The 25,019-nt window shown below is 38.2% G+C and overlaps 1 protein-coding gene across 1 annotated transcript in view; it reads right to left on the reverse strand.

Annotated features, from left to right (window-relative positions):
- Positions 1-7,738: 7,738 nt before the first annotated feature.
- Positions 7,739-25,019, reverse strand: part of LOC149260776 (kinesin-like protein KIN-7O) — a 162,230-nt gene continuing 144,949 nt past the window's right edge. The window contains exons 8-9 of the mRNA XM_089460964.1: positions 8,411-8,628; positions 7,739-8,098 (exon numbers count right to left, since the gene is read on the reverse strand). Of these exons, the coding sequence (XP_089317090.1) occupies positions 8,071-8,098; positions 8,411-8,628 (246 nt within the window). The 3' untranslated portion in view covers positions 7,739-8,070. The remainder of the gene's footprint in view (positions 8,099-8,410; positions 8,629-25,019) is intronic.

Below are 25,019 nucleotides of genomic sequence, written 5' to 3' on the forward strand. Positions count from 1 at the left end.
AAAGATATGAAGACTCTGATGGAATTCCGAAAAAGATGAAGACCCTTGACGATATATATCTTTGGGAGATGTGTCAACATGTATGCAGGATGTTGATACCTACAAGAAGATGTCACTGGAAAATGCCATCACCAAAAAGACAATATATGATTGGTTTTTGATTTCTGACCTTTTGGATAAGTCTGGGTATGTGTGCAGGGCCATGGTAAGAAGAGTTGTGAAGGATGTCACAACTATGTACCTTATGATCATTGTTAAAAGAAAGGTAGAGATAGATGGCCCTATCAAGGAAGATCCAGATGCAAATCCAAGGAAGACACTTTCCAGGAAAGAAGGAATGACATGATGATGGAAAGTGTTGGATAGTTGAACCCTACACATGAAGAAATTGATGACAGCGATGTCTTGGATCATCAGTCAACGAGAAGACCTTATAAAATGTTGATGATAGAGTCCCTGTTTAAGAGGGAGCTCTGGAAGGTTCCTATGAGTAAAGGAACATGAGTAAGTTTTTGAGTAAAGAGAAACTTGGAACTCATCCTTAGTTAAGAGGGTGAGTTAGACACAAAATTATTGTCTTCGGTTTGGAAGAAAGAATGGAGGATTGTGTAATCATCTGGCATCCGACACTCTTTGAGGATATGGTAGGGCATCCAAGACAAGAGTGGGCAAGAGGACCGATATACTTGAGGGTTGGGAACCCAAGATGAGAATAGTCCTAGTAGGGCATACTCGGAGAACACCCGGGTGGATATGACCCTAAGAGAGACAATGATGATGTGTGCCTATCAGCCATTGGTCTTGCCAACATTGTGTGCTCTGATCTAAGTGAGAGATAGAGATGTTAGTCAAGGCCTTGCTATATAAAACAATGTTGGTTGAAATGATGCTATAACAGATGGATTGCAAATCCGATCTTCTTATGAGAATTCTTCTGTGAACTTGAAAAATTGTCCAAGGACCATGTATGTATGAATACCTCCCTAGTTAAGAGGGAGTGTTGAAGAAAGTGTAACTAGGTTCGGTCTTCATAATGACACATGCCAATGTAAATGATGTAATTTGTATTTAGCAAAATATTTTGAAAATTTGAGTCATGGGTTTCATGCTCAAAATTTGTTTTAGTAGCTCTCATTGTGAGCTCTAGGCTAGGTGATAGGTTTGTGTCATTAATGTAAATATTTACACTTGAAAATGTATAATGTGTGACTCCAAGATCAAGGGCAAAATCATGTGGAAAGACTCCTCCAAGTTCAAGAACAAATGGCTAGTAAAAGTCTCCTCCAAGCGAAGATAAAAGAGGCAATATATTTTCGGCCTAAATATATTTATATATATATTCATGTCGGCTCTATCACATAAACAAGTCGGCCTAAAGGCATGATATGTCAGCCTAATGAGTAGCCCTTAATACTATAAATAAGGGTCTCTCCTCTTCTATTCGGACACACACTCAAGATCATTTTCGATCTCCAATCAATGCGAAGAAGACTATCTTTGGGTGCGAGGTAAAGGAGAAGATCAAGGAGTCACATGACATCAAAAGAGAAGTTTGTTTTGTCCTCCATAACCGCAGGAAGCTCATCCACACGTGCGAGGCTAGGGCATCTTTCTATCTGCCCTACTTGTCAAGAAAATCATTTGGTCTCAGGTCTATTTGAATGGCATAATTGTTTGAAGAGCAGTGACAAGTGGAGCAAGGGTTTGGGAGGGCTAGGAGAGCCCTAAACCTTCCACATGTGCAAAGGTGCAGGCCATCTCTAGGGCTGCATTACAGTCCTTAGCATTCTTCACGAAAGGAGGTTGATTCAAGTTCAAAAGAACTCGGTTGTGCATCAAAAGAAAGATCTGAATCATGTGAAGGGATAGGAGAGGCTACAAGCACTTGTAGCTCACATGTACGAAGAAGAAGTGACATCTTCAGAACTGCAGTTAGGGCAGCAAAATAGTTCAGGTCAAGGAATCAAATTATTTTGTCTAAGTAAAGTCTTGAGGACAACAACTTGACAAGTGAACCATTTCATACAAGTAAGGATTGGAGGAAGGAGGAAGGGAGAAGGAAGTTGATCTACAAGTTGCAGATCTGATCCAAGGTGCAACATTTCAGAGAGCAACAGTAATAGAAGATTCTAGCCTTGATCTTGGAGTCAACTTGGTCAAAGGGTCTTTGTATTGGTCTTGGAAATTTTGTCAAGTGAAGATTCTATAAGAAGAATTACTGTGGGTTTTCCTCTCAGGATTGGAGAGGTTTTGCCCTGGTTGCTGCCTATATCTTGTGTTATTGTTCTTTTGTTTATTGTGCATGGTAGCTGGTTGATGAAGTTAACAATCATTCACATATGAAAAATCTTGTTTGAATAAGTCTAAAGGACAAAATTACTTCACAAGCAGTTATCTAAGAAAGAGAAATCATTAACATATCAAGCCCTTAGATTTCTCAACATTAAGATCGCCTATCCAAATTCATTTCGCTCTCCTTTATCGAGCCCAACACTATGGTGGAAATGTGATCAATTCATAAATCCTCCACAAATCCAGATCATTGACCCAATAACTCTTCCTCTAGAACCTCGCCAACGGAGATTAAGGTATTTTTTGGTCGTGTCAATCATGACACCTTACTGTTTTGTAATTATTCTATTTCAAGAAATGAAGTCTAGTTATTTAAGGTTTAGTTAGTATAGTTGTGCAAGTTGCACGCTCACATCATTCTCTTGTGATGAATCATTGGAAAATCAAGAAGGAATATTTTGTAAGGGGTACTCATCCTAAGACCCTATAAAAAATTGTTTATGATACATTTTGAAGGGTTTTGAATTCTATTTTCATATAGAGGTTCTGAATTTTGGTTTTTAAACAGGCTTTGGAATTGTTAAAGGAGAAAGTGATAATGCATGTTCTATTTGTAGATTAATAGACCATTTTGGTGATTCTGGCTCACGTGAGGCTATAGTATGTATTCTCTTCTGTGTTTAATTCATTTATATCTGTTTTCTTCTCAGATGACATGCAATAGTAGTTGTTGGGTGTATTTTTATGAAATTATGGATTCATCTATGTCTAATGTCAATCTTAGACGCCCGTGACTAGTAAGATCTAACATCCTTAATATGTGCTCCATGTAATCTGTCATTCAACGTTTCATTTATCTGTTTTCTTATTGAAGTCTGATGCACTGGATTTTACGCTAAATGTTGTATATTTGATTTCATTTCTTCATATTATTCTTTCACACTTACTACAATGACCAACGAACTATGTGCTTCTATAAGTTAGCCACCAGAGCTAGATATTAAGTCTACTCGCTTGAAAGAGATTATGAACCAATTCTATTTTTGAATGTGTTTAATTTTGAATGCAAGTGAACAATTTTAGAAAATGTTACAATGACTTCTAATTTGTCCTAAGCACTGGCCTCTCCTCTGTTGAAAAATCTAGGGCAAATAAGTGTAGTGTGGTTCTTCGTTACTTGATAATAATTTGAGTCTTTTTACTTTTTCTTGTTAGCTTAATCTTCTTCTTCTTCTTATTAATGCATGTGTGTGTATTTCATCAAATTGCTACCAAACAATAAGAACAAGAACACAAGATGTTGGCTCTCTACCAAGGCCAAAACCTTTCTTCTCTTGAGAGGAAAACCCTTTCATGGATTTCACTTACTGAGGCTTCTATTGATCAATTCCAAACCCTAGACCCTTGATAAGAATGTCCTCCAAGCAAAAGTCAAGTCCTCTCCTCTTTCCTGCACTTTGTTCCCCGGCACATAAGCTTCCTCCTTCCAGCACTTTGCTCCTCAGCACTTCGTCTTCCTTCTTTGTTTCTTGTCTAGAGATAGACCTTCCTTGAGTGAGCCTTCTAGATGAGGTGTTCCTCTTCTATCCCTTGCTCAAGTAGACTTCTTCTTTGACCAAGTGAGATCCTTCTTGAGATATGGGTGTATGACTGTACTATTGTTCTGCTGCCCTAGTTTCTCGCACGTGTGGGAGGTTCACTTGGTGTTGTATGCCCTTCTCTCCTTCGCTTGAGTGTCTTTCTTCTATGCTTGAGTAGGAGGCCTTGTAGGCCTAGATTTAGCTCCAAACAAAGATAGATAGGTGACTATGAATTGCTTTTGTCCTAGCCGCAAGGACAACCCTTTGTTTCCTTGCACGTGTGACTGCAACTGCCCTAGAACAAACCTCTTTAACTTCAGTTGTATACCCTTCTTCCTCGTTGCCCTTAGAGACCCTTTTCCTTCGCTCTTTCTTGTTTTTTACCTTCACAAATTTCAGAGAGGAGTGCATTGTCTTTTGAGGGAGTGGAAAACCTCTATATATAGAGGTTTGTCCGTCCTTTAGGCTGACTTGTTAACTTGTTTGCAGGCCGAATTGCTATCTTGCTTTGGATGGCTTCTTTGGTGGTGTAAGGAGCTTCTTTGATGGTGCCTTTGCATAGGAGGAGACTTGACTTTGCTTGGAGGTATTCTGTTAACTTTGATACATATTCATACATGGTGTAACATGCCCTTAAGGTCTTCAACCTTTTTATTCTGACTATTTGATTCGGCTATAGCACTTTAACTAGTGCTAGACCTATTTCAATGAGCAAGAAACTCATTGACATACATTATTAAAATAATATTTCTTTTTCTTGAATAAGTACAAATATCAAAAGTACATTTATGAAGAGCGAACCTAGTTACATTTCCTTCAACATCCTCAACCGGGGGTTGTCTCTAGGAGTTACAACAACCCCAATAACACATGCATCCCCTTTATCAAAATATGATATTTTGAATTCTATTCAAAATCAAATATCATATTATAAATATCAACAAAAACACTTCACGCCTTGAAATGTCTACACTATAAATATTGTCATGAAATAAAAATAGAATGTTATATGAAAACAACTTTGGATTCATATCTTTGAAAGAAATCTCCATTCTTCCCTCATCCCCGATTTCCTAAGAATGTGACTTGGAATGAGTTGAAGTTGAGTGATATGATTCAATACTTAGAAGCTCTTCTAATAACCATTTTTCTTCATCTCCTATTTCCATAGAACCTTTGCTAAACAAACTCATCTAAACATGGGCCATAAAATTAATTAAAGCTTCTCATTTATGAAATACAAGATGCAAAAAGAAAGTACACTTTCACATAAATTTTATTGAATACATTTTGGAAAGGCCTAAACTAAAGCACAGTGAATTTGAGAATGTAAAGAGGAAAAGAGAAAATAAGTTAATTCATGACTCAGTGAAGAGCTTAGCAATCATAAAAGCCTTCTTTTATGCCCTTAATTACCGATTCCACTACGTGGAAAATACTTCACTCAAGAAGACGACCATAAACTCAATGAGTCCTGGAAACCAATAACCCTGTCCTCCTTTATGTATTTTTTTATCTCTTCACTTGCCCTCGCCTTGAATCTTTCATTGTTGTTATAGTTTGTCCCTCCTTTTCTCTTTCTCTTGTCTCCTCTTTGTTAATATTTCATCATTGTTTTAATTCATCTGCTCATTTCTCTTATCTCTTATCTTCTCCTCTCTAATCTCATTTTCATTTAACTAACTAAATATTTTATGTAATTTTGTATCCCTCCTTTTTTCATTCTTTATTAATTTTTCATATTTATAAAAGTAATTTTAATAATAATAATTCACATCTTTAACATTTCCTTTCTTTCTTCTCATCTTCCCTTTTAATTTTCCTTCCCCCTTTCTATTTTATTTATTTTATTATTTTCTTATCTATTCCTCAACAATTATTTTCCACCTCCTTTCAATGGCTATTTTCCTTTCCTATTTATTGCATTACTTGAGCACTCTATTCTCGCTTCATTATACAACGTTCTCAGTCTGTAATGATGGGTGGAGTGACCACCTGAAACATTGGTCATTTCCTCAAAATTCACTCAGTTCATATCTAGAAATAATAATAGCACATTTATGTACAATTGTGGAAATTTGCTATAATACTATGTAGAGTTGTGAACTTCTTCTAGCCATAGCTTGATGGACTCATGATGATCTCCTTCTAGTTCAACCATGTGTCTTTCTCCCTTTTCCACCTCATTCTCAATCCCCTGGAATCTTTTCTATTACTGTGGTTATAGTATCCCTTCAACACTAAAGCTCCTTAACACTCTTAACAATCTCTTATTTATATAGCACAACTCTCATATGTTTTGATCCTTGAGTCTACACCACTCTTTCCTCATGCCACAACATGGTCGTCTTCAAAATTCAAAATGGCAAGCCCAACAATAATCATCCCAACGATGAACAAAATGATTCATCACCTTTCCAACTCAAAAAGAATGACCTATCTTGTGAGACCATAATGGCACCATTTCAATCACCCTCAAAACGATTTACCTTAACCTAAAAAAATTTACTACCCTACATTTAAGTAGTCTTTTTATCCAATAAAACAATAGAGTATATTATTTTGAGTGTGAAACTGGCTCTCCTACCTTCAAGTTTTTCCTCCTGGAGTGAATCAATAATTCATTAAAGATCATTATTCTTGAAAACTTTATTGGATCTTTACCTCTACTTTTGACTAAAAACTATTGGTTTATTATATATCTTTGATTCTATTTCTCATAGCTCCCCTACAATATGATATTTGGAATCATAATCTTTCGATTTCAATCATTATGAAGTTGTGCACACCCTATTTGTTTGCCTTGCATCTCTTTGCCTCTTGAAAACCTTCTCTAGGCCTGGCCTCTTCTACTTCTCAATCCTTATTGAGGATGCTTGAATATTCTCCCATCTAACTTGTAGCTACATTCTTTCCATGTTCTTTGGAGTTGTATCCAAAGCCAAAAAAAAATCGTTCAAATTGTTGATTTATGGTGATCATTTTTATAATCTATTCTACTGTTTCTTATCTTCGTTTGGACACATTGAAACTTTTCCCCTTTTTGATGTCTACCCTTTTGCACCCCTGCTAAAGTTATGTGCAATGTCATTTAATATCTCCATGTTCATGACAATGGAAGCATTTAAGAGAAAAACATGTTTAATTTATTTGATGGGTAATTCAAAGCCTTTACAATGTAACAATATTGAAGGTCCAAGTCGATTTGTTAGGTCTGAGTAGGCACAAAAGTCTTTAGTACATTTTCAATGTCTTTTACTTCCCAATCCTTACAAGGATGCTTGAAGATTCTCTTATTTAACTTATTGTTACATTATTTCAATGTTCTCTGGAATTGTATTCAAATCCATAAATTAGTTTTCAACTTTTTGATTTATAATGTTCCTTTTTATCATCTATTTTATTGTTTCTCATCTTTGACTAGACACACTACATTGTTTTTCCTTTTTGATGTCTAAAGGCATGCACAATGTAATTTGATATGTCCATGTTCATTATAATGGAAATATTTAAAAGACAAGCATGTGTAATCTATTTGTTGTGTACATTCAAACCCTTCATAATGTAGCATTATTTAAGGTCTAGGATAATTTGTTAGGTTTAAATAGGCACAAAAGATTTCAATATATTGTTAATCTCTTCTTTTTAGTTAGAGACAATTTCAAACATTTGTTCAACAAATTTTCTATAACCTAAGATTACTTCATATTTAAATTCCAACGAAAGTTGATATAATATTACATATATATGTGCCCTCTAAAAACATTTTTGTTCTAATTTGACACACATAGTGGATGCATGTGTTGTTTGGAGGAATTACAACCCCTTCAAATTTATCCAAATACTTTCTTGATAATCTTGCTACAAAAAGTTATTCAATGCATAATTTTCAATGTATATGTCCACTTAGATATTTCACAATCACTTACCATCTCAAGATTTGTTACGATGGCCACAATCCCAAAATGCAATAGCTCTATGCTTGATTGATCATAAATGCTCTCCTTGGAATTTTTTAATTTTCTCTCTTACCTTGGGTTCTCTATTATTATTAAGCCTCCTTTCACAATGGTTTGCCATTATTGTAAGACATCATTTTACAATGGTTGGGAGTTCAATTCTCTCGACACTCTCGAAGACCGGCTCTGTGGTTGAACTAACAAGAAATAATCATTTCAGATAAATCTGCCTAATACAATTATTCCGTAAATGTAGCAGTCACCGATCTACAAAAACCATGAATCACATTAATATAGTAAAATTAAATAAAGAAAAGAAGAGAAATTACTCAAAAAAAATTATCCAAAAATAAACTTTTAAATCTAATTCATAAGTCTATAAACACAGGTAATCGTCTAAAATGAACTCAAACTATTCAAGATTTTCCCTTAGTAAAGAGAGATTGAATCTTGACTTTGAATTTAGAAATATCAAAAAGAACTTCACACTTCACAATATAATACAAGAGAATGATGTATTTAGTTACAATTGTAATTGAGAAGCCAAATAACATGCTATATTCCCGGACGTAAACTCACTCAATGCCCATGACCTGCTTTTTTAAATCAAAATACTCAAGTCTAGCTGCAACAAGCTGTTCCTTCAACTTTCTTGAATCTTCCACAAATCTGCGATGCATCTGTGTCTTTGCTTCAACCTCCTCCAAATATCTATCTCCAAAGGCATCGAGCTTAGCCTTCGTCCAAGCTAATCGTACTTCTAGCTTTGTTTTCTCTTTGATAAAATTTAATTTTCCCTGTGGTCATTGCCAAAATACTTGCAAGTGTTAGGGCCTAACACAACAGTAAAAACAAACTGTTATATTACAAAAAGATATAAAAGACAGAAACTCTACATCATCTCTGCAAGCCATTCTGTCTATTGTTTTCCACAGTTTATTTAACTTAAGCCTCCTCATCTATTTACTACATCTTTCGGACATCCCAAGATAATCAAGAATTTGCGAATCATTTGTCTTGCCAAACCTAGAAAATAGACATGGAGCAAATACATCATGGTGATGGTTATAACTCACAAGGAAAAGAAGGCTAATCCTTATCAAAGGACAATCATCAATAATTCATTTTCATGCCAATTTTATTTTGCAGTTGGCGCTATGTTGTTCCAATATATTTGTTAGACTGGTTCAAAGTAATAAATCAAGTTCAACTTAACTAATTAATAGATCGCTTATTTGCAGAATTCAATGATAAGTTATAATAGAAAAAGAGAACCAAAAAGTTCTCTAAATAAGTTTCCCGCTGAAAAAAATTAAAACCACTGTTAAAATTGCCTATGATAGGTACTAGTTATTTAGTAATTATGAATGTTAAACATTCCCAATTATCTATTTGAGAGGAGAATATTGATATTGTTTGCTGTAAACGTGTCTCTTATGATAAGGTATGGTGTTCTCTAGCAAGGCCTTAACAAAAGGCTGAATGAATAGTTTTGGTCAATAAGAATCGACAATCATGACCTATATAAAGGCCTTGCCAACAACATACTGCTTTGTTTTACATCTATCCTTCAAGGTTTTCTCACAAATCATTGTTGGAGTTAATGGTATATGTTCTAACCCTCATCATAGGAAATATCAGAAAAATGAACGAAGACGGAATCCTGCACTTAGAATTGATTCCAAAGTAATAAACCTAGTTCAACTTAACCAATTAATAGATTGCTTATTTGTTAAATTCAAGTTAAAATAGAAAAAGAGAACAAAGAAGTTTGCAACTTTGCTAAATAAGTTGCCCGCTGAAAATAATGTAAAACCAATGTTAAAATTTACTATGATAGGTACTATTTATTTAGCTATGTAGCATGGGTCATTGGGTTCGCGAACCTAGGGGTGGGGTTTGCGAACTTGTTCCCACGAACCGGGTGCTGGAGCGAGTACTTTCCAGACAAACCCAAACCAACCCGTTACTCAGTAGTTTCGGGCTGGGATCTTTTGCGTAAACAGATTTGCCAAACCCTGAAATTGGGTGTGTGAACCCCGACAATGTGTGTGTGGAGGGTTCTTGAGTGGCGTGCGACAAGTTAAATTTTTTTTAAAGCAAATTTTAATAATTATGTTGATTACTTTTATACTAAGAATATGCGTGTTTATGTTGATTACTATCTACCTTGCTAATCTATGTACTCTCTTGTATGCCAAGAAGCGTGCAATGCCATACCCTAGTTCATTGGGAGTTGAATGGGTATAATTTCTGCTGTTGTAGTTTAGCATTCTTTTCCATCTGTTGGGTAAGTCTCGGGGATCAAAATGTTGCATTTAATCACCACCAAGAACCTTGACAATACATCAATCTAAAAATGTACACTTCAGATGTAGAATTTTACCCGACTTTCTGGAAGAATTGTCAATGATATGTTTTTGGTAATTCTTTGTTATGTCAATGTAAATAAAGGACACCTGCTTATTTACTTTGAAAGAACCTTACTGCTATTGTTTTGCAGCATGTTATTTTTCTAGACATCATCTAACATTTCACTGCCATCATGGAAATGCATTAGGAAAAATTTGAATGGAGTATGACAATGGACATATACTTATGATTCAAATATCTATTATCATGATTCACATCAATATGTAAATTCAAAATTGCAATTTCTACTTGATATCAAATTTGAAATTTCAAAGTGAATGTTCATCTGAACCTATATTACATTATGGTTGGCAATGATCCACTCATTCTTGTACTGTACGTTGATGATTTATTCATTACAGCAGAGGAGAGACTCATTGAGCACTGCCAGAGAGATCTTGCTTCGGAATTCAAGATGACTAATATAGGACTAATGCACTATTTTATGGGGTTGGAAGATTGGCAGGAGGATGGGCATATCTTCATGGGCCAGCGCAGGTATGCAAGGGACGTATTGAGGAGATTTTGTATGGATCACAGGCTATGGCCACATCGATGATCACCAATTGGAAGAAGTTGCAAGCTTATGATTCCAAGTTGGTAGACCCCACTTTATATCGTCAATTCATCAAGTCATTTATGCATATGATCAACACTAGACCAAATATTTGTTTCAAATTCAACATGTTGCATCGGTTTACGATGGAGCCCAGGAGGGTGCACTGGGTGGTTGTGAAACTGTTGATTTTTGGTAGCATCGGATGTGTTCTACCCATGAAAATTCGTGGAGACGCTAAGGCACATGAGATCTCCAAGACCCAAAAATCGTTTGGGGAAATTCCACCCGAATGAAGAGATATTAAAATAATTAATATTTTTAATTGGGTTCCTAAGTATAAACTTAGGAAAATTAAAATATTAATGTGTATAAATATAATATGGGTAAGAAAGTTCTAAATAATGAGGATTAAGCCAGATCTAATTTTAGCTGTTGATTAGGGACTTAATCTCATCCGTTGAATCGTCAACAAGAAAAGTATAAGAGGAGGCTTGAGGGTCAGTTGGAGATACACCAAGACATCAAGAGAGATCAATCAGTGCGATTTTCTGGGGCGTGGTTTGTTGAGGAAATCAAACAAGTGATTAGTTGTAGTGAGGGGCAATTCGGCAGGAGGCCGAAGAATACATATCAAAGAGGCAGCGCAGAGCTTAGGGAGGCTGATGCAGAGGCAGCAAGGGTTGACACAGAGGCTAACGAGGCCAGCACAGAGGACGTAGAGGGCCAAAGAAGCTGACACAGAAGCCGCAGAGGTTGACACAATTGACGCAGAGAGCTTCAAAGGCTGGCTGAGGTGATTCAGTGGGACAGATTGAGAGCTAATTGGCTAACGCAGAGCCATAGAGGGCGACACAGTCGCTAAGAGGGTGATGCAGTTCCATAGAATGCGTGGAGCAACTTTTGCTGTCTAGCACAAGGAATAGCCAGAGTCACTATGGGATCGTTCATCTGTTTGTTGATGAATGAGAATATTTGTCTCTGGATAGAGGTATTGCTGCCAAGGATATTCTCTGAAGGGTGAGCCATTTCTGGAACCCTAGTTGTATTCAAAATATTCTTATTAATAAAACCCTCTATATGTTGAACCGATTTTCCCAAGTTGGGTTTTTCCAGGGACTATTGTCCAAAAATAACGGTGTCCCTTGTGTTGTCTCAATTTCTTTCAGTTGTTGATTTGTATATTTGTAAAGGCTGCATTTGTGTTTACTTCGACATTTATGCATTTAAATAACTTGTTAATGTAAAGAACAAGTGGGAGATAGTAAACCAGAAAATGCAGTAGGGGTTTCTGATGTGTTAGATTCAGGAATTTTCACAGAAACATGTGTTATGATTGGACTATGTCCGAGGGGATAGAGTCAGGTTAACGGATTGTACAGGCTTAGATTGGGCAGACAGTGCTAGTGATAGGAAGAGTACTTTTGGTTGTTGTTTCATGTTAGCTACGACAATATTGTCGTGGTTTAGCAGGAAACAAAGATTAGTGGCATTGGGTTCCATGGAGGCTGATGTCATGTCCCTTCCCAAATGAATTTGTAACAGGTTTTGGTCTCTCCTCAATTTTGTACAAATTTTTGTTAAGTAAAGGATCCAAGCGATTTTGACTTAGGGACTTAGGAGAAATGAAGGCTTGATTAATTTGTTAATGGAAGGTGGGGGCCACCCACGGGGGATAATGCATTCAGCAATTCGAATTACCTTGGAGAGGAAATCGTATGGCTGTTAGAGGGGCCCACATGAGGAAAAGGGAAGCCCATGAAGTTATAAGGAGAAAGAGCTCCTCACTTGGGCATTCATTCATACTTGCACATTGAAATCACTTGATTGTTTGCTTGAGCTGCTTAGCCGAGTCAACTGGCTATTTAGCCACGAATCTCTCAAGCGGGAGATTCAACCTTACCTTCGGGGGACTACAAGTGCCACCCTAGGAAGGCATTTTCAGAGCACCTTGAGGAGCACCGAGGAAGATTCATAGCCAGCACACTCAGCGCCCAATCCAGCAGTGCGTATTTTTGGGCCAGCAGAGAAGGGAACACGCAGTTGTGATCAGAGCTTCATTAAGCCAGCACTCATCGGAGAAACTTGGCGAGTTGAAGCATATCAGGAGGCCAGCCTTGGGGAGGAGTTTTGGTGCAGGTGGGTGCAACAATTGGACAGTTCGAAACTCGGCCTTGGAGGACTGAGCAGACGGCCAAACTGGTCATCACGTTGGCATTGAGGGAGAGAGCCACAACACCAGGATCACATCAGGAAAGGGAGGAAAATTATAAGGGATCACATCTTGGTGATTTGGGGTAGTTTTGGAGAGTTTTCCCAACATCATTCAAACATGTCGAGTTTGCCAGCTTGAGCAGGAGGACGGGCTCCTTGGGGGTCGAATTTCAGGAGTCTGAACTAGGCCAAACCCTTCCTAGGTTTTGGTGGGTTTTTGCTGAGGATCAGGGAGCTGAAGTTTCATAATTTTTTGAGCACGGGAAGCAGTGATTCCAACACTTCCTTTTCAGCAGACAGCGCAATTTCTGGGCAGCGTGGATCAGTTCTAGAGCAGTAGTTGGGCAGCCCTTAGATCATCATTTGCTCACTTGGGTTTTGTCACACTTGTCCTTGGAGACAAGCCCAGGTGCACCATTCCATTACCTGTTGTATTTGCCCATGATGATTTAATAAAATGCCTCAAAAGTTCTCTATTTCCAGCGATTTCATGGGTGTATGGTGATTGCTTTTCATTTCTGATTGTTGGTTTGTTTTGTTGCTTTGTTTATCACTGAATTTCCTAGTTAGGAACATTACAACTAAGTACATTGCAACTAATCAAGCCAATTGCAAAGCCTTTCGGCTTCGCGAGATGTTGTGTGGCTTATTTGGTTAAGAGGTGAGGCCAACTACAATTTATTGTGATAATCATAGTTTTATTAAACTCATAGAGAATCCAATATTTCATGCAATGTCAAAGCACATTGAGATCAAATATCGCTTAATTTGGGATTGTGTTCAATGATGGGCAATGAAGCTAGAGTACGTATCCACTGATGAATAGGTTGCAGACATTCTCACCAGTCCTTACCAAGGGGCAAGTATGTCTACTTCATGGATAAGATGGGAGTGACGAGAAACACCTTCCTCGGAAAGAGGAAGTGTTTAAAAAGGTACCAAGGAGGTCTTTCCTAAAGCTTTTTTCCTAAGCCTAGGAAAACAAGTGAACCCACCTTTTTAGTGTGACTTTATTTGATTATTAAAATCATGTGACTTTTTAGTCACTTTATGAGCTACATGGTACAAGTTATTAAAGTAACTAGAGGGGGTCATTAATGAAGGGGGAGACATGAGTGGGGGTCAATGTGAGATTAGATAGACACCCTTGATCAAGAGAAGCTAAGATCTAATCTTAGCCCTTGATCTTAGAGATAGGTCTTCTCATCCTTATGGAGACTAAAAAGGGGAAAAAGGCAAAAGGAGACTCATTCTTCACGGGTAGAATTGGAGAAGAGAGGAGAAGCAAAGAGGTGAAGCTGAGATAGCATTTTGTTGAAGGAGAGATCAATTTGCAGCAACGAGAAGGAAAATACAGGCACAAATCCCAAGGTTTAGATAGTGGCACAAAACTCGAGAAGGTACAAACAACTACAACACATTTTTCAAGGCTTCTCTTACACAAATTTCAAGGCAAGTACAGGCCCAAAAATCGAGAAGTCAAGTCTAACAACAAGCATTATGAGGCAAAAAATTTCAAGTTTGACAAGAACAAAATTTGAGGAGAAATTGCAAGTATGCAAGCATGAAGTTCAAGGAAAAAATTCTTGATCTATGGCCCGAATTTCAAGGAGGAAAAATTTTGTCAGTGGCACAAATTTCTAGAGTTTGTAGTGTTAAACAAAGGCACAATTTTCAAGGCTAGAAATTCTAAGTAGTGGCACAAATTCCAAGGCTACACAAATTTCTAGATAGTGGCACAACTTTCTAGAAGCTTACCCGAATTTCAAGGAGGGAGATGCGAAAATTTACAAAATTGCAATAACTGGAAATTTATTCTTCTAACTGTAAATTAATTATGTAGTTTATTTGCTACGACAAACAAAAAATAAATCACATTGCAATTTTTCACAAATTAAAACGCTACGGAAAATAAAATGCTGGAAACTGAGAAATATTAGTACACACATAAAATATGACACCATCATTTTTGGACAATTGTCCCTGGAAAAACCCAATGTGAGAAAACTGGTGCAACAGTTGAGGGTTTTATTATTATCCAACAACATAAATTTTGAATACAATAAAATGGATGCCAAACTAGAATTTATGTTTGAGAGAAATACTAGCAAAATCAACTCAGGGAAATCACCCTCCTCTAAAAGCAATCCCGCAACAAAGTGTCTCAACAACTGGGTCATCCAAACACTTGAGCAAGCCCTTTCTGCGATGCCTCTGCGCAGGCCTACTCGCACTAGCTAGAATCTGCCTCTGATGATGACGTTCTGCCTATTGTTGCCTCTAGGAGTGATTCTCCCATCCTTCTAGAAATCTTCCCGGCCACTGGATGCTAAATCAACCTCTCCTCATGCTGAGTCGAATTGCCTTTGTGAGGCTACCGTGCAATCCCTGCGTAGCCTCTTGAAGAATAAACTCAACCTCTTCTCACTGCCTCTCTGGAATTGGAAACTCCTCTAAAAGTATGCTACTCGATCACTGGGTCAATCTCACTGTTGAATCACCTAGTACTGGAAAATAGAATTGCCTTTGATCATTGAGTATCTGTAAATGGTGCATTCTCCATCTACCTGATCGACCTCTTTTTATAACCTCCAGTTGAGACTTCAACGACCACGATTAAATCTTAATCAATGGTTGAGCTCATCTCTAAGTCGATTCATGTGAGTTTCTAGAGAATTCTCACCTTTCTCAATTAATTCCTATTAACTAATTGATTTCCATAAATTAGACTTGGGTATTTTTAATTATAGATCAATTAATTTAATTGAGCTATCTTTAGGTGGAATTTCCAGAAACAATTTTTGGGTTTGGAGATCTCATGTGTTTTAGCCTCTTCACAAAGTTTGAGACTAGAACACCATCTAATGCTAGAAAACTAACACTCCCTCTTAGCAAGGAAGGTGTTCTAGTGTTGCACTATTACAACTCCCTGTCTCTCCATCATCCTCTCATATAGGTTGTTGATGTCTGACAACTCTAGCTGCCTGCCACTGTCCATTAACCATAGTGCTAACTCTAATTCATCTGCCACTAGTTGTAGCTGAACCATGTTGCATCTATGATGTTGCTGACATTGCACTGTACAACCTGTACTACTGCCAACTCTGCATCTGCACTGCAACCCAACTAAAACTCCCTCTCATCGTTGTTGTTGCTGCTACAACTGAGAAGTATCCAAAATATTGAATAAACTGTGATCAAATGTTGCAATTGTCTCCTGAGTCTTTGACTGCTACTAGGCTCTGCACTGTCCACTGGGAAACCTACGTTGTTGTTGATTATGCACTATGCCTCCTGCACTGCTATCAACACTGCTCTGCGCCCCTCAACATCTTACTACAACTAGTTTGCAACGGTCACTCTGGAATTGACTACACGAAACTAACACTAATCCTCCTTCTACTAAATACTGTGGGCCCCTATAGCAAAGGTATGATTCTTCTGCAACAATTTGGAACTAATTTCCCTGTCACATTTGCACTGGATCTTGCCCAAATCTTTGCAACTCTGGGACTAAAGCTCTACATCGCCCCATCTCTCTCTTGGAGGTATAGCTGCATACATGGTGAAATCTTCCTCTAGCCTCAAGGAAAGATTATTGATCTCTGCGGGTGCTGCCGCTTGATCTTGCTTCTCCTTCTTGTCCTTCTTCCTCTAAGGACACTGGGTACTATAGTGGCCAAAATCACCATACTTGAAAGACTTGATCTTGGACAAATCGTTCTTCTTCTTCTTCTTCTTTTTCTATCCCTGCGAGCCTTGTCCCTGACTGAGACCTTTTGCTTTCCCTTTCGATGCAAGGGCCACATTTTCTTCCTCCTTCACACCCTTCGATCCTTTGCTACTACTGCTGCTGATGGAGCTCTTTACTAGGGCTTGTTAATTTGGCATCTCAATGACAAATTACAACCATGGGATGAGATTCCTTTTTTCAAGAAGAACAATTTTCACTATTGAAGGGCTCAATTTGGACAAGGGAAAGTGTCTTTTGAATTAAAGCCCACATGTGCATATTTGATCAAGTCAGCCCAAAAGCAAATTGGATGCCCTTGGAAGGCTATAAATACAAGTGACCTCAACCTCATTTGGACATTATCTTGAAGCATTCTACTATTCTCTTCTTTGGTTTGGCTTGCACAGGTCTGAGGCAAGTTCGCAAAGATTGGTTGGCACAGGTTCGCAATTGCAGGGTCCAAAGCTCACATCTCTGTTTTTAGGGCTTGGGTCTCAGCCGGAAGCATACCATGGAGAAATTTCAACTGCAATCACAGGCATGTCATGGAGAAATTTCGACCAAAGCCTTTCAGTCGCATGCATGACACATCTTCCTTGCGACTAGGACCTAAAGGTTGAATTTTCAGTTGACCAAAGTTTTCGCTCGTTGACCACAGAGTTCGACAATTGACTACAGACAGTGACAGTTGACTACAGGTTCCTGAATCAGGGTTTTTGGATTATTAGCATGGTTGGGTTCATCTTATGGATATTGTTTAGTTGATTTTGTTGGATAGTTGTATGGATGAAGATATGGATCATTGTACTCTCTTTTGCTGAATCATTCAATGACAATATAATAAGAAGAATAATTTGAAAGGGTTTTCCCTATAGTGGGTTTTGCCCTGGTCTCTGACCAATCTTGGTGTCTTTATGTGTGAATGTTTTACTTCTATTGTTCCTTTATGTTGCGTTGCATTGATGATGATGTGTTAGTTTCGGTAGCATCAGATGTGTTCTGGCCACGAAATTTGGTGGAGAAGCTAGAATGCATGGGATCTCCAAAACCCAAAAATCGAAAATTCCACCTAGAGATAACTTAATTAGATTATTAACCTATTTTTTTAATGTTTCCTAAGTCTAAACTTAGGAAAACTAGTTAATTAATCAGAATTAATTAAGTCAAGGTGAGAATAGTTTAGAAACTCACATGGATCAACTTCAAGATGATTCTAGCCCTTGATTAAGTTTTAATCTTGGTCGTTGGTGCTCCAACAGAGGATTATAAGAAGTTGATGGGCACTTGGAGAAGACACTTCAACAATTCGATTTCTTTGACAAATCAATTTGCAGAGAGCAGCAGCAGTTGTCAGAGACCCAGAGATCGAAGTAGAGACAATGAGGCGTGGGGACAGTGAGGCTGGAGGAATTTTTCCTGGTCTAGCGAGTGCATTACAGAGAGGCACAAAAGGCTCTAATAGGCAGTTCGATTTGTACATTCGGGAACTCGCTTCAGAGATTTGGGGGCAAAATAATTTCGCAGAGGCCGGGAGAAACATTTCCAGAGTCAGTGGCAAGCAGAAGAGGCAACTCAATGTGAGATCCAAGTCATACGGATTAGTGCTTGCGCAGAGCCCATGCAGAGGGTGACGTAGGGCAATTCATAGAGGGGTTTCAGAGGCCACTCTTCAATGTTGGATTTCTTGTGGGGTGAGAAAAATTACTCACTAGATTTTTGCCAATATTCTTTCTCTGTAGGATTGCTAGATTCAGCATCCAGATTTATTGTACTGATATTTTTCTCACTACTGCATAATAATAAAATCCTCAGCTGCTGCATTGGTTTTCCCAAGTTGGGTTTTTTTGGGGACATTTGTCCAAAAATAACGATGTCATATTTTTATGTGTGTGCTAGATTTTCTTAAATTCCAGCATTATTTTTCTTCCACAGTGTTTGTTTGTGAAAATCACAATGTGAATTATTTGGTATTTGTCGTAGCAAACTGCAAATAAATTATTAAATAAATTAACAATTAGGAAAATAATTTCCAGTTGCTATGATAGATTGAAAATTTCACATGATGATGTTGTTCTTTCTACATAATTGCATATACTACTGAATAATGTTGTAAATCTGGATAATGTTATAATGTTATGGGGTGAATTCTATTATGTAAATGATGAAATGCAATTATCAAAGCAAAGAACAATATAGCCCTAAGAAAAATTAGCATGGTTTCAGAGCTGGGTTGAAGAGAATTCATTGACGATCACCCCTATGAAGACACCCTTGATGGATGCAAGAGAAGATGGAGGGGACCTGAAATAATACTAGGGTTTGAAGGAAACTTTAGGCAATTTAATTAATAGAGTTTGATAGATATTATGAGGTTAGGGTTTGGAAGAAACCTTGGTTTATGGCAAAGATTTGAGATATGTAATTTAGAAACCCTAACATGACTAATGTGAAGATGTACAAGCACATGTGACAGATTTGATGAAGCCCTAGATGGGATAGTCTCTATTAGGTTGGTTTGTTGATAAAGTTGGTTGAAATATTGAAGGCAACATTGTCATATGGACAATGGGCAGTGACAACTCTTGAAGGTTGGTTCAAGAGGGAGATGATCACCTTTCATTGAAGATAAATACTTTTCAATTTATGGTGCTCCTTTATGTCTTTACTTTTGTTTAGATTTAATTATTGTTTTGATTACTTCTTATACTTCTTGCATGCATATTTGAGTATTTGGATGCTTCTAACCCCCTGATGAGTTATGATAAGTGGATCCTTCTTAAGGATCATGGCTAGTGCAGGAAGAGAAGAACTAGTGCTAGAAAAGGAAAAGAGGTAGTTGATGAAAAGTTGACAAAGTGCTACAACTGCTTATGTAAAATAAAAAGGTGCACATGTATTTGAACACTCAAGGTATGTATGGTGATTTATTTCAATGTTAGAGCTGCAATATAGGATGGCAAGGTAAGCCCTAAGGTATGATGGGGATGTCACCTACACAAATGGCTAAAGTGTATGAAAGTTCAATTCATGGTACTTTTGATGGGATGGTGTTCTTGGTAGTGAACAAGTATCTTACCTTTTAGACATGATGAACTTCTTGATTCTATGAAGCTACTTAATATTGATCTTTGATATATTGGTATACTTGATGTTTGGCTAACATCTATCATTTTGGATATCTTGATCCCATAAAGAAGGCTAGCACCTTGATTCTAATAGATGGTAACTTGATACTATTGATAATGTTTGTGATAAGCATGGTAACCTTAATGATGAAAGTATGACAATAAGATTGATATACAAGATCTTCTTGTTATCCTTGGTTAGGTTTTGATAAACTTAGTAATTATGTCATATGGTAAAATCTGGATGACCTGACTTGATGGACTAAGCTATGTAAGTGATATTGTGTTCATGATCTTTGAAGTATGATGAATCACTTGTCTGTTGCCCTAATCATAAGACTCTAACTCTTGATAAAAGTTTGATGTCAAGTTCATATATGATAATGAAGTAGTTGATGCTGACATGTTATGAATATGATGGATATATGTTTCAAAACCCAATATAGCTAGATTTATGATCTAATAGTTTTGTTGATGCATGACAAGTATTTTGATAGACAGGTTGATGTTTTGAATGATGATGACTGAAGTATCTCTTTATAAGATCCCTTCTCCTATTGTCATTTGCATTAGATGTATAGGAGATTCTTTACTGTTGAAGTGTGTTTTCTGGACATAAATAAACAAATATCTGATATTGTTGGTCTGCAGCAAGTTCTGGTCTAAGAAGAGAGAGTTTTCCTTACTCTAAGCCTCAACCTCACGGAAGAAAGCCTATGGGTGCAGTTATGTCTGTAGCTCACAAAACTAAAGCCTTATGCATAAAATTAGGAATGCACTAGCAGTATGACTGTTAAAATTGACAACTAGGGCCAAACTCAATGTGGGTCATCTTATTTATGGCAGCTGATATTTTTATAGGATCCCTCTCATCGAGAGGTGTAGGATTGATCTAAAGATCATCCGATTCCGACAAGTATTTATGGAGATATGAATTTATTTTGATTATGGAATAATTATCAAGCCGACCAGCAACTTGAGTAGGCTTAGAAGCCCAATAGACATGCCTATTCATCATCTACATTTTAGTATAAATAGAAGAGGACTTGAAGTCATTTTGACACACTCTTCATGTGATCTCCTCCTCTCCACGTCTTTGGGTTTTTGGTGAAGGAGAGACACTAAGAAGATACGTTGGGTTAAGCAGATGATGCCCTAGCTGCAGTACGTTGCCCTAGCCGCAGAGATCTGGCCGCAGTAAAAGAGGCCTCATACACAGCTAAAGGAAAGGCCCTATCCACATTAAGGAGACTCTAATACGTTGTGCCAAAAGCCCTTATACAATCAACTAATACGCTGTCCAATAGGCCCTTATACGCTGTCATGAAGGAGCCTTTAATATGCTGCCTGTAGAAGCCTAAACGCAGTGCTATCACACAAATCAATAGAGACCTGTTCACGCAGCAGAAAGGAGACATGTTCACGCATCAAAGGAGACATGTTCACGCAACAAAGGAAGACCTGTTCACATAGCGAAGGAGACATGTTCACAGGAAACATGTTCACGCAGCAAAGGAAGACCTGTTCACGCAGTCAAAGGAAGACCTATTCACGCAGTCAAAGGAGACCTATTCATGTGGACAGACCAAATTTCATATGTCATGATAAAGCCCACACATATTTGTAGTCTCAACGTAAATGAGGACACAACAAGGATCTCAGATAAAGGTATATTCTTGGCATACCTGTAGGTGTTAGATCTTGGTTAATATAGCAGAGAGGATATTGGATAAGGTAGCATGAAGTCTGGACAATCTCGGCATAACAAGGATTAGTCTTGACATCAAATAGCAACCCTGTAGCAGACTAGTCATTGGACAACAATGATAGATCTACTCTATCAGCTCGATGAAGATAATGTTATACGTTGTCTCTTCCATACATATATATTACAGTCTTGCCATGACCTGATAATAACAAGGGTCCGATGAAGAGATCCTTTGACACATAGAAGGAGACTATATCATCACAGCATGAGGCAATCTCATCATACTTCAATGAAGAGTGATAATGATCATAGTCTTGACCATGACTGTAATGATCATACATAGATATGATCTCATAGTCTCAAAGGAACTCAGTGCAGCAAGTGATCCTAGTGATACTACGGTAAAGGCCTCTATGTTGCAGCAGGAATATGTTGCAGCCGTGATGAAGATCATGGTATACAGCAGCGATTAAGATGTAGCATAATGGGCAGCATGATGATGAGAGCAGATGAGAGCAGCTCAGTCATCAAGGTCCAACCAGTGTTTTTAAAACCGGAACCGGTGACCGGACCGGTCCACCTAATGAACCGGTTTACCGACCGGAACCGGTCTAACCAGGACTGGTTTGGTCTAAACGAACCGGTTTTAGAAAAATACATTAAATAATCATTTTTTAATGAAAAAACTATTTTTAAGATTTAAAACCATGATTCCAAGCCAATAGAGACAAAATATGGAAAGATTGCTCATTGATATACCATGTAAAGCCTTAAAGGTGAATATATCAAAATGGCACCGAGTGCAATACATATCATCGACAAAATACATAAGCAATGAGGCTCTAAATGGCCACTAGAGTGCAAAAATAAAGCCTACAAACTATGGGGCCAGTGGCCTACTACAAGACTTCAGTCTAGACTCTAGACTCTACATATATGATAATAGCAATACTATAATAGTGATCAACATTATCACTTGAAGTTGAAACTTCTCATGAGTCTCAGTCATCATGATCAAACTCAGTTGGTTGAGTCTCGACTCCCAAACTGTGTAGCCACAAACTTCTCTATTGGTTCAGTGACTTGAGTCTCAAACTTCTGAAGGTATTCTGCCCTAATATGCCCTATTATTTCATTTGGTGCTCCACATGGCTTTACATGGCCTCCTATCCCAGCCAAGTGTTGCTTGAACCTGTTAATACCCCCTCCTTGAATGGATTTTTGGCAATATTTGCAGATCATTTTGCCATCAATCATATCACAATGAGCCCATGCAGTATCTTCGGCTTTTGGAGGCATGATGACTCCCTGGATGGTAGATCATAGAAGTGAGAAGTTTATAACACAAAAAAAAATCCCTGGACAGCAGACTCAAATGAGGAATTATCAAGTGCAAATCCTTACCTGGAAATGCAAACTAGCTCCCTTAGCCTCCTCTTGAAGATGGCAACTCCACTGACAGCTACACACTATCTCCAAAATAGCTCCAACTCCAACTCCAAGATGACTACTTCAGCAAAAACTCCACACTCTCCAAGCTCACAAACAAACTCACAAACACTCACAAACACTCCAAATCAGTTGTGTGAGACAAATGAGAGTGAGAGGGGTGTCTTATAGCAAGTGTGAGGGTGTTTTTGGAGGGAAAACACCTTTCCCTGCCCCCCAAAACCCCTAAACCACCACTAACAGCCAAAACCGCAGCGCTTTTTCCTTTTACCGGCAGCCTGTCCATAAACCGGCCGGTTTAGGGCGGAACCGGCCGGTTTTTACCGGTTAGGGCTGTATTTTGGGCGAGTGAGGGAGGAAACCGGGTTAGAAGGGCCGGTTCGGACCAGCCAGGCCTCCAACCGGCCGGTTAGGCCGGTTACCGGTTTTTTCCGCCGGTTTTTAAAACTATGGGTCCAACAGTGTGATGGTATAGCATGGTGCTACACGATAAGCGGCAGCTTATGGACGAAATATAACTCTATGATAGGTGAAGGAGTCACCTTAGAGAATCAGTTGAAGCAATATGTCTTCAACTGATCTCATACAGATATCAAAAGTCAAAATGATGACTTCTATTGTAAATGTACTATCTCTCTCTCACTTTCTCTGCTGAACTTTGAAGAACATAAAAGAAGAATTGATCAAGTGTTTCACCACAATGGGGTTTGTCCCTGGCTGGCGCCACATCTTGTGTCCTCTTGTCTTGGCTTGTCTTCTGCGATTTATATTTATGTTCTATCTGTAGTTTACTTTAATGCTAATGTGATTGCTAATCTGGAAAAGATATTGAGCTAACTGTGAAAATTGAAATAAATTGCTCTAGCATAGAACATACCTAAAATTAACATGGGATCAGAGCTGAGGTGAAGACAATGTCCAAGCAAGAGTGAAAGAGCAATCACCAAAGATAGTTGGGACAGGACAAAAGGATCAATGGGATCATCATCCCTCTTCAAATTCACCCAGGGTGAAGTCGAAGTAGAGAATATTATCAGGGCGCAGTGGAAGGTTTTGATGGCCTACCTAAAGATCACTTCATTGGGAAGTTCGGATCTAAGGGTAGAAGGAAAGGCAGATGCCTTGGTTACAATAAGTTCGGCCATTATGTGAAGGAGTGTTTGAATGGCAGAGACACTTCTCTTGATGAAGATAAACAAATCATTCCAGGGTCAAGGGAATGACAGGTAATACAGTTCATCAAGGAGAAATGGTCGACTCTTCAAAGAAAGCAAGGAACCCCAGGTATGAAGAATCAACTGTTGTTTCTGATAAGATAAAGAAGAATTATCTTGTATTGGCCTTGATTGTAGTGCCTCAAGGCACTTCATCGAATAGATGGGTGCACTCTCTAAATTGGTAGAGATGGAAACAATCATGAGATTTGGAGCCGATGCCACCTATTCTGGAAAGGGTGTAGGGAAAGATCTCCTTTATGTACCTGTTCGCCCAACCTGGTGTCCATTTCAATAATGGAAGTCAAAAGTTACAAGGTGGCACTCACCGATGGAAAGATGGTGACAGGGATGCCTGAATTCAAAAAGAGCATAAAGGTACATGTCTGAGATGTACCGAAGGAAAATATTATAAGGGGACCATTTCCCTCATGCCACAGGTGCACAAGTTTGGAACAACCCGAGGATTTTGAGATTCATGATCAGGAATCTCATGTATGCAAGTGGAAGAAAGCCCTCTATGGCTTGAAGCAAAACACCCCAGGCATAGTATGAGAGGATCAACAGTTGTCTGATGAAGCTGAGATTCACTAGGAGTGAAATCGATCCAAACCATCCAAAGGTTGTGGATGATAGACCTCTCATACCAGCACCTTATGAGGACGAACTATTTCTGATAGGTGCAGACCCTCTCATTTGCAGAAGTAAGAGGGAGTTGGATTCCGAATGTGGGATGGTAAACTGCAAGCCTGTGACTACCTCAAGGCTTTCAGAAGT

This window comes from Pinus tabuliformis, chromosome 6, assembly GCF_031772625.1.
Source record: "Pinus tabuliformis cultivar Carrire ecotype Pingquan chromosome 6, CPIR1, whole genome shotgun sequence".
Lineage (NCBI taxonomy): Eukaryota > Viridiplantae > Streptophyta > Pinopsida > Pinales > Pinaceae > Pinus > Pinus tabuliformis.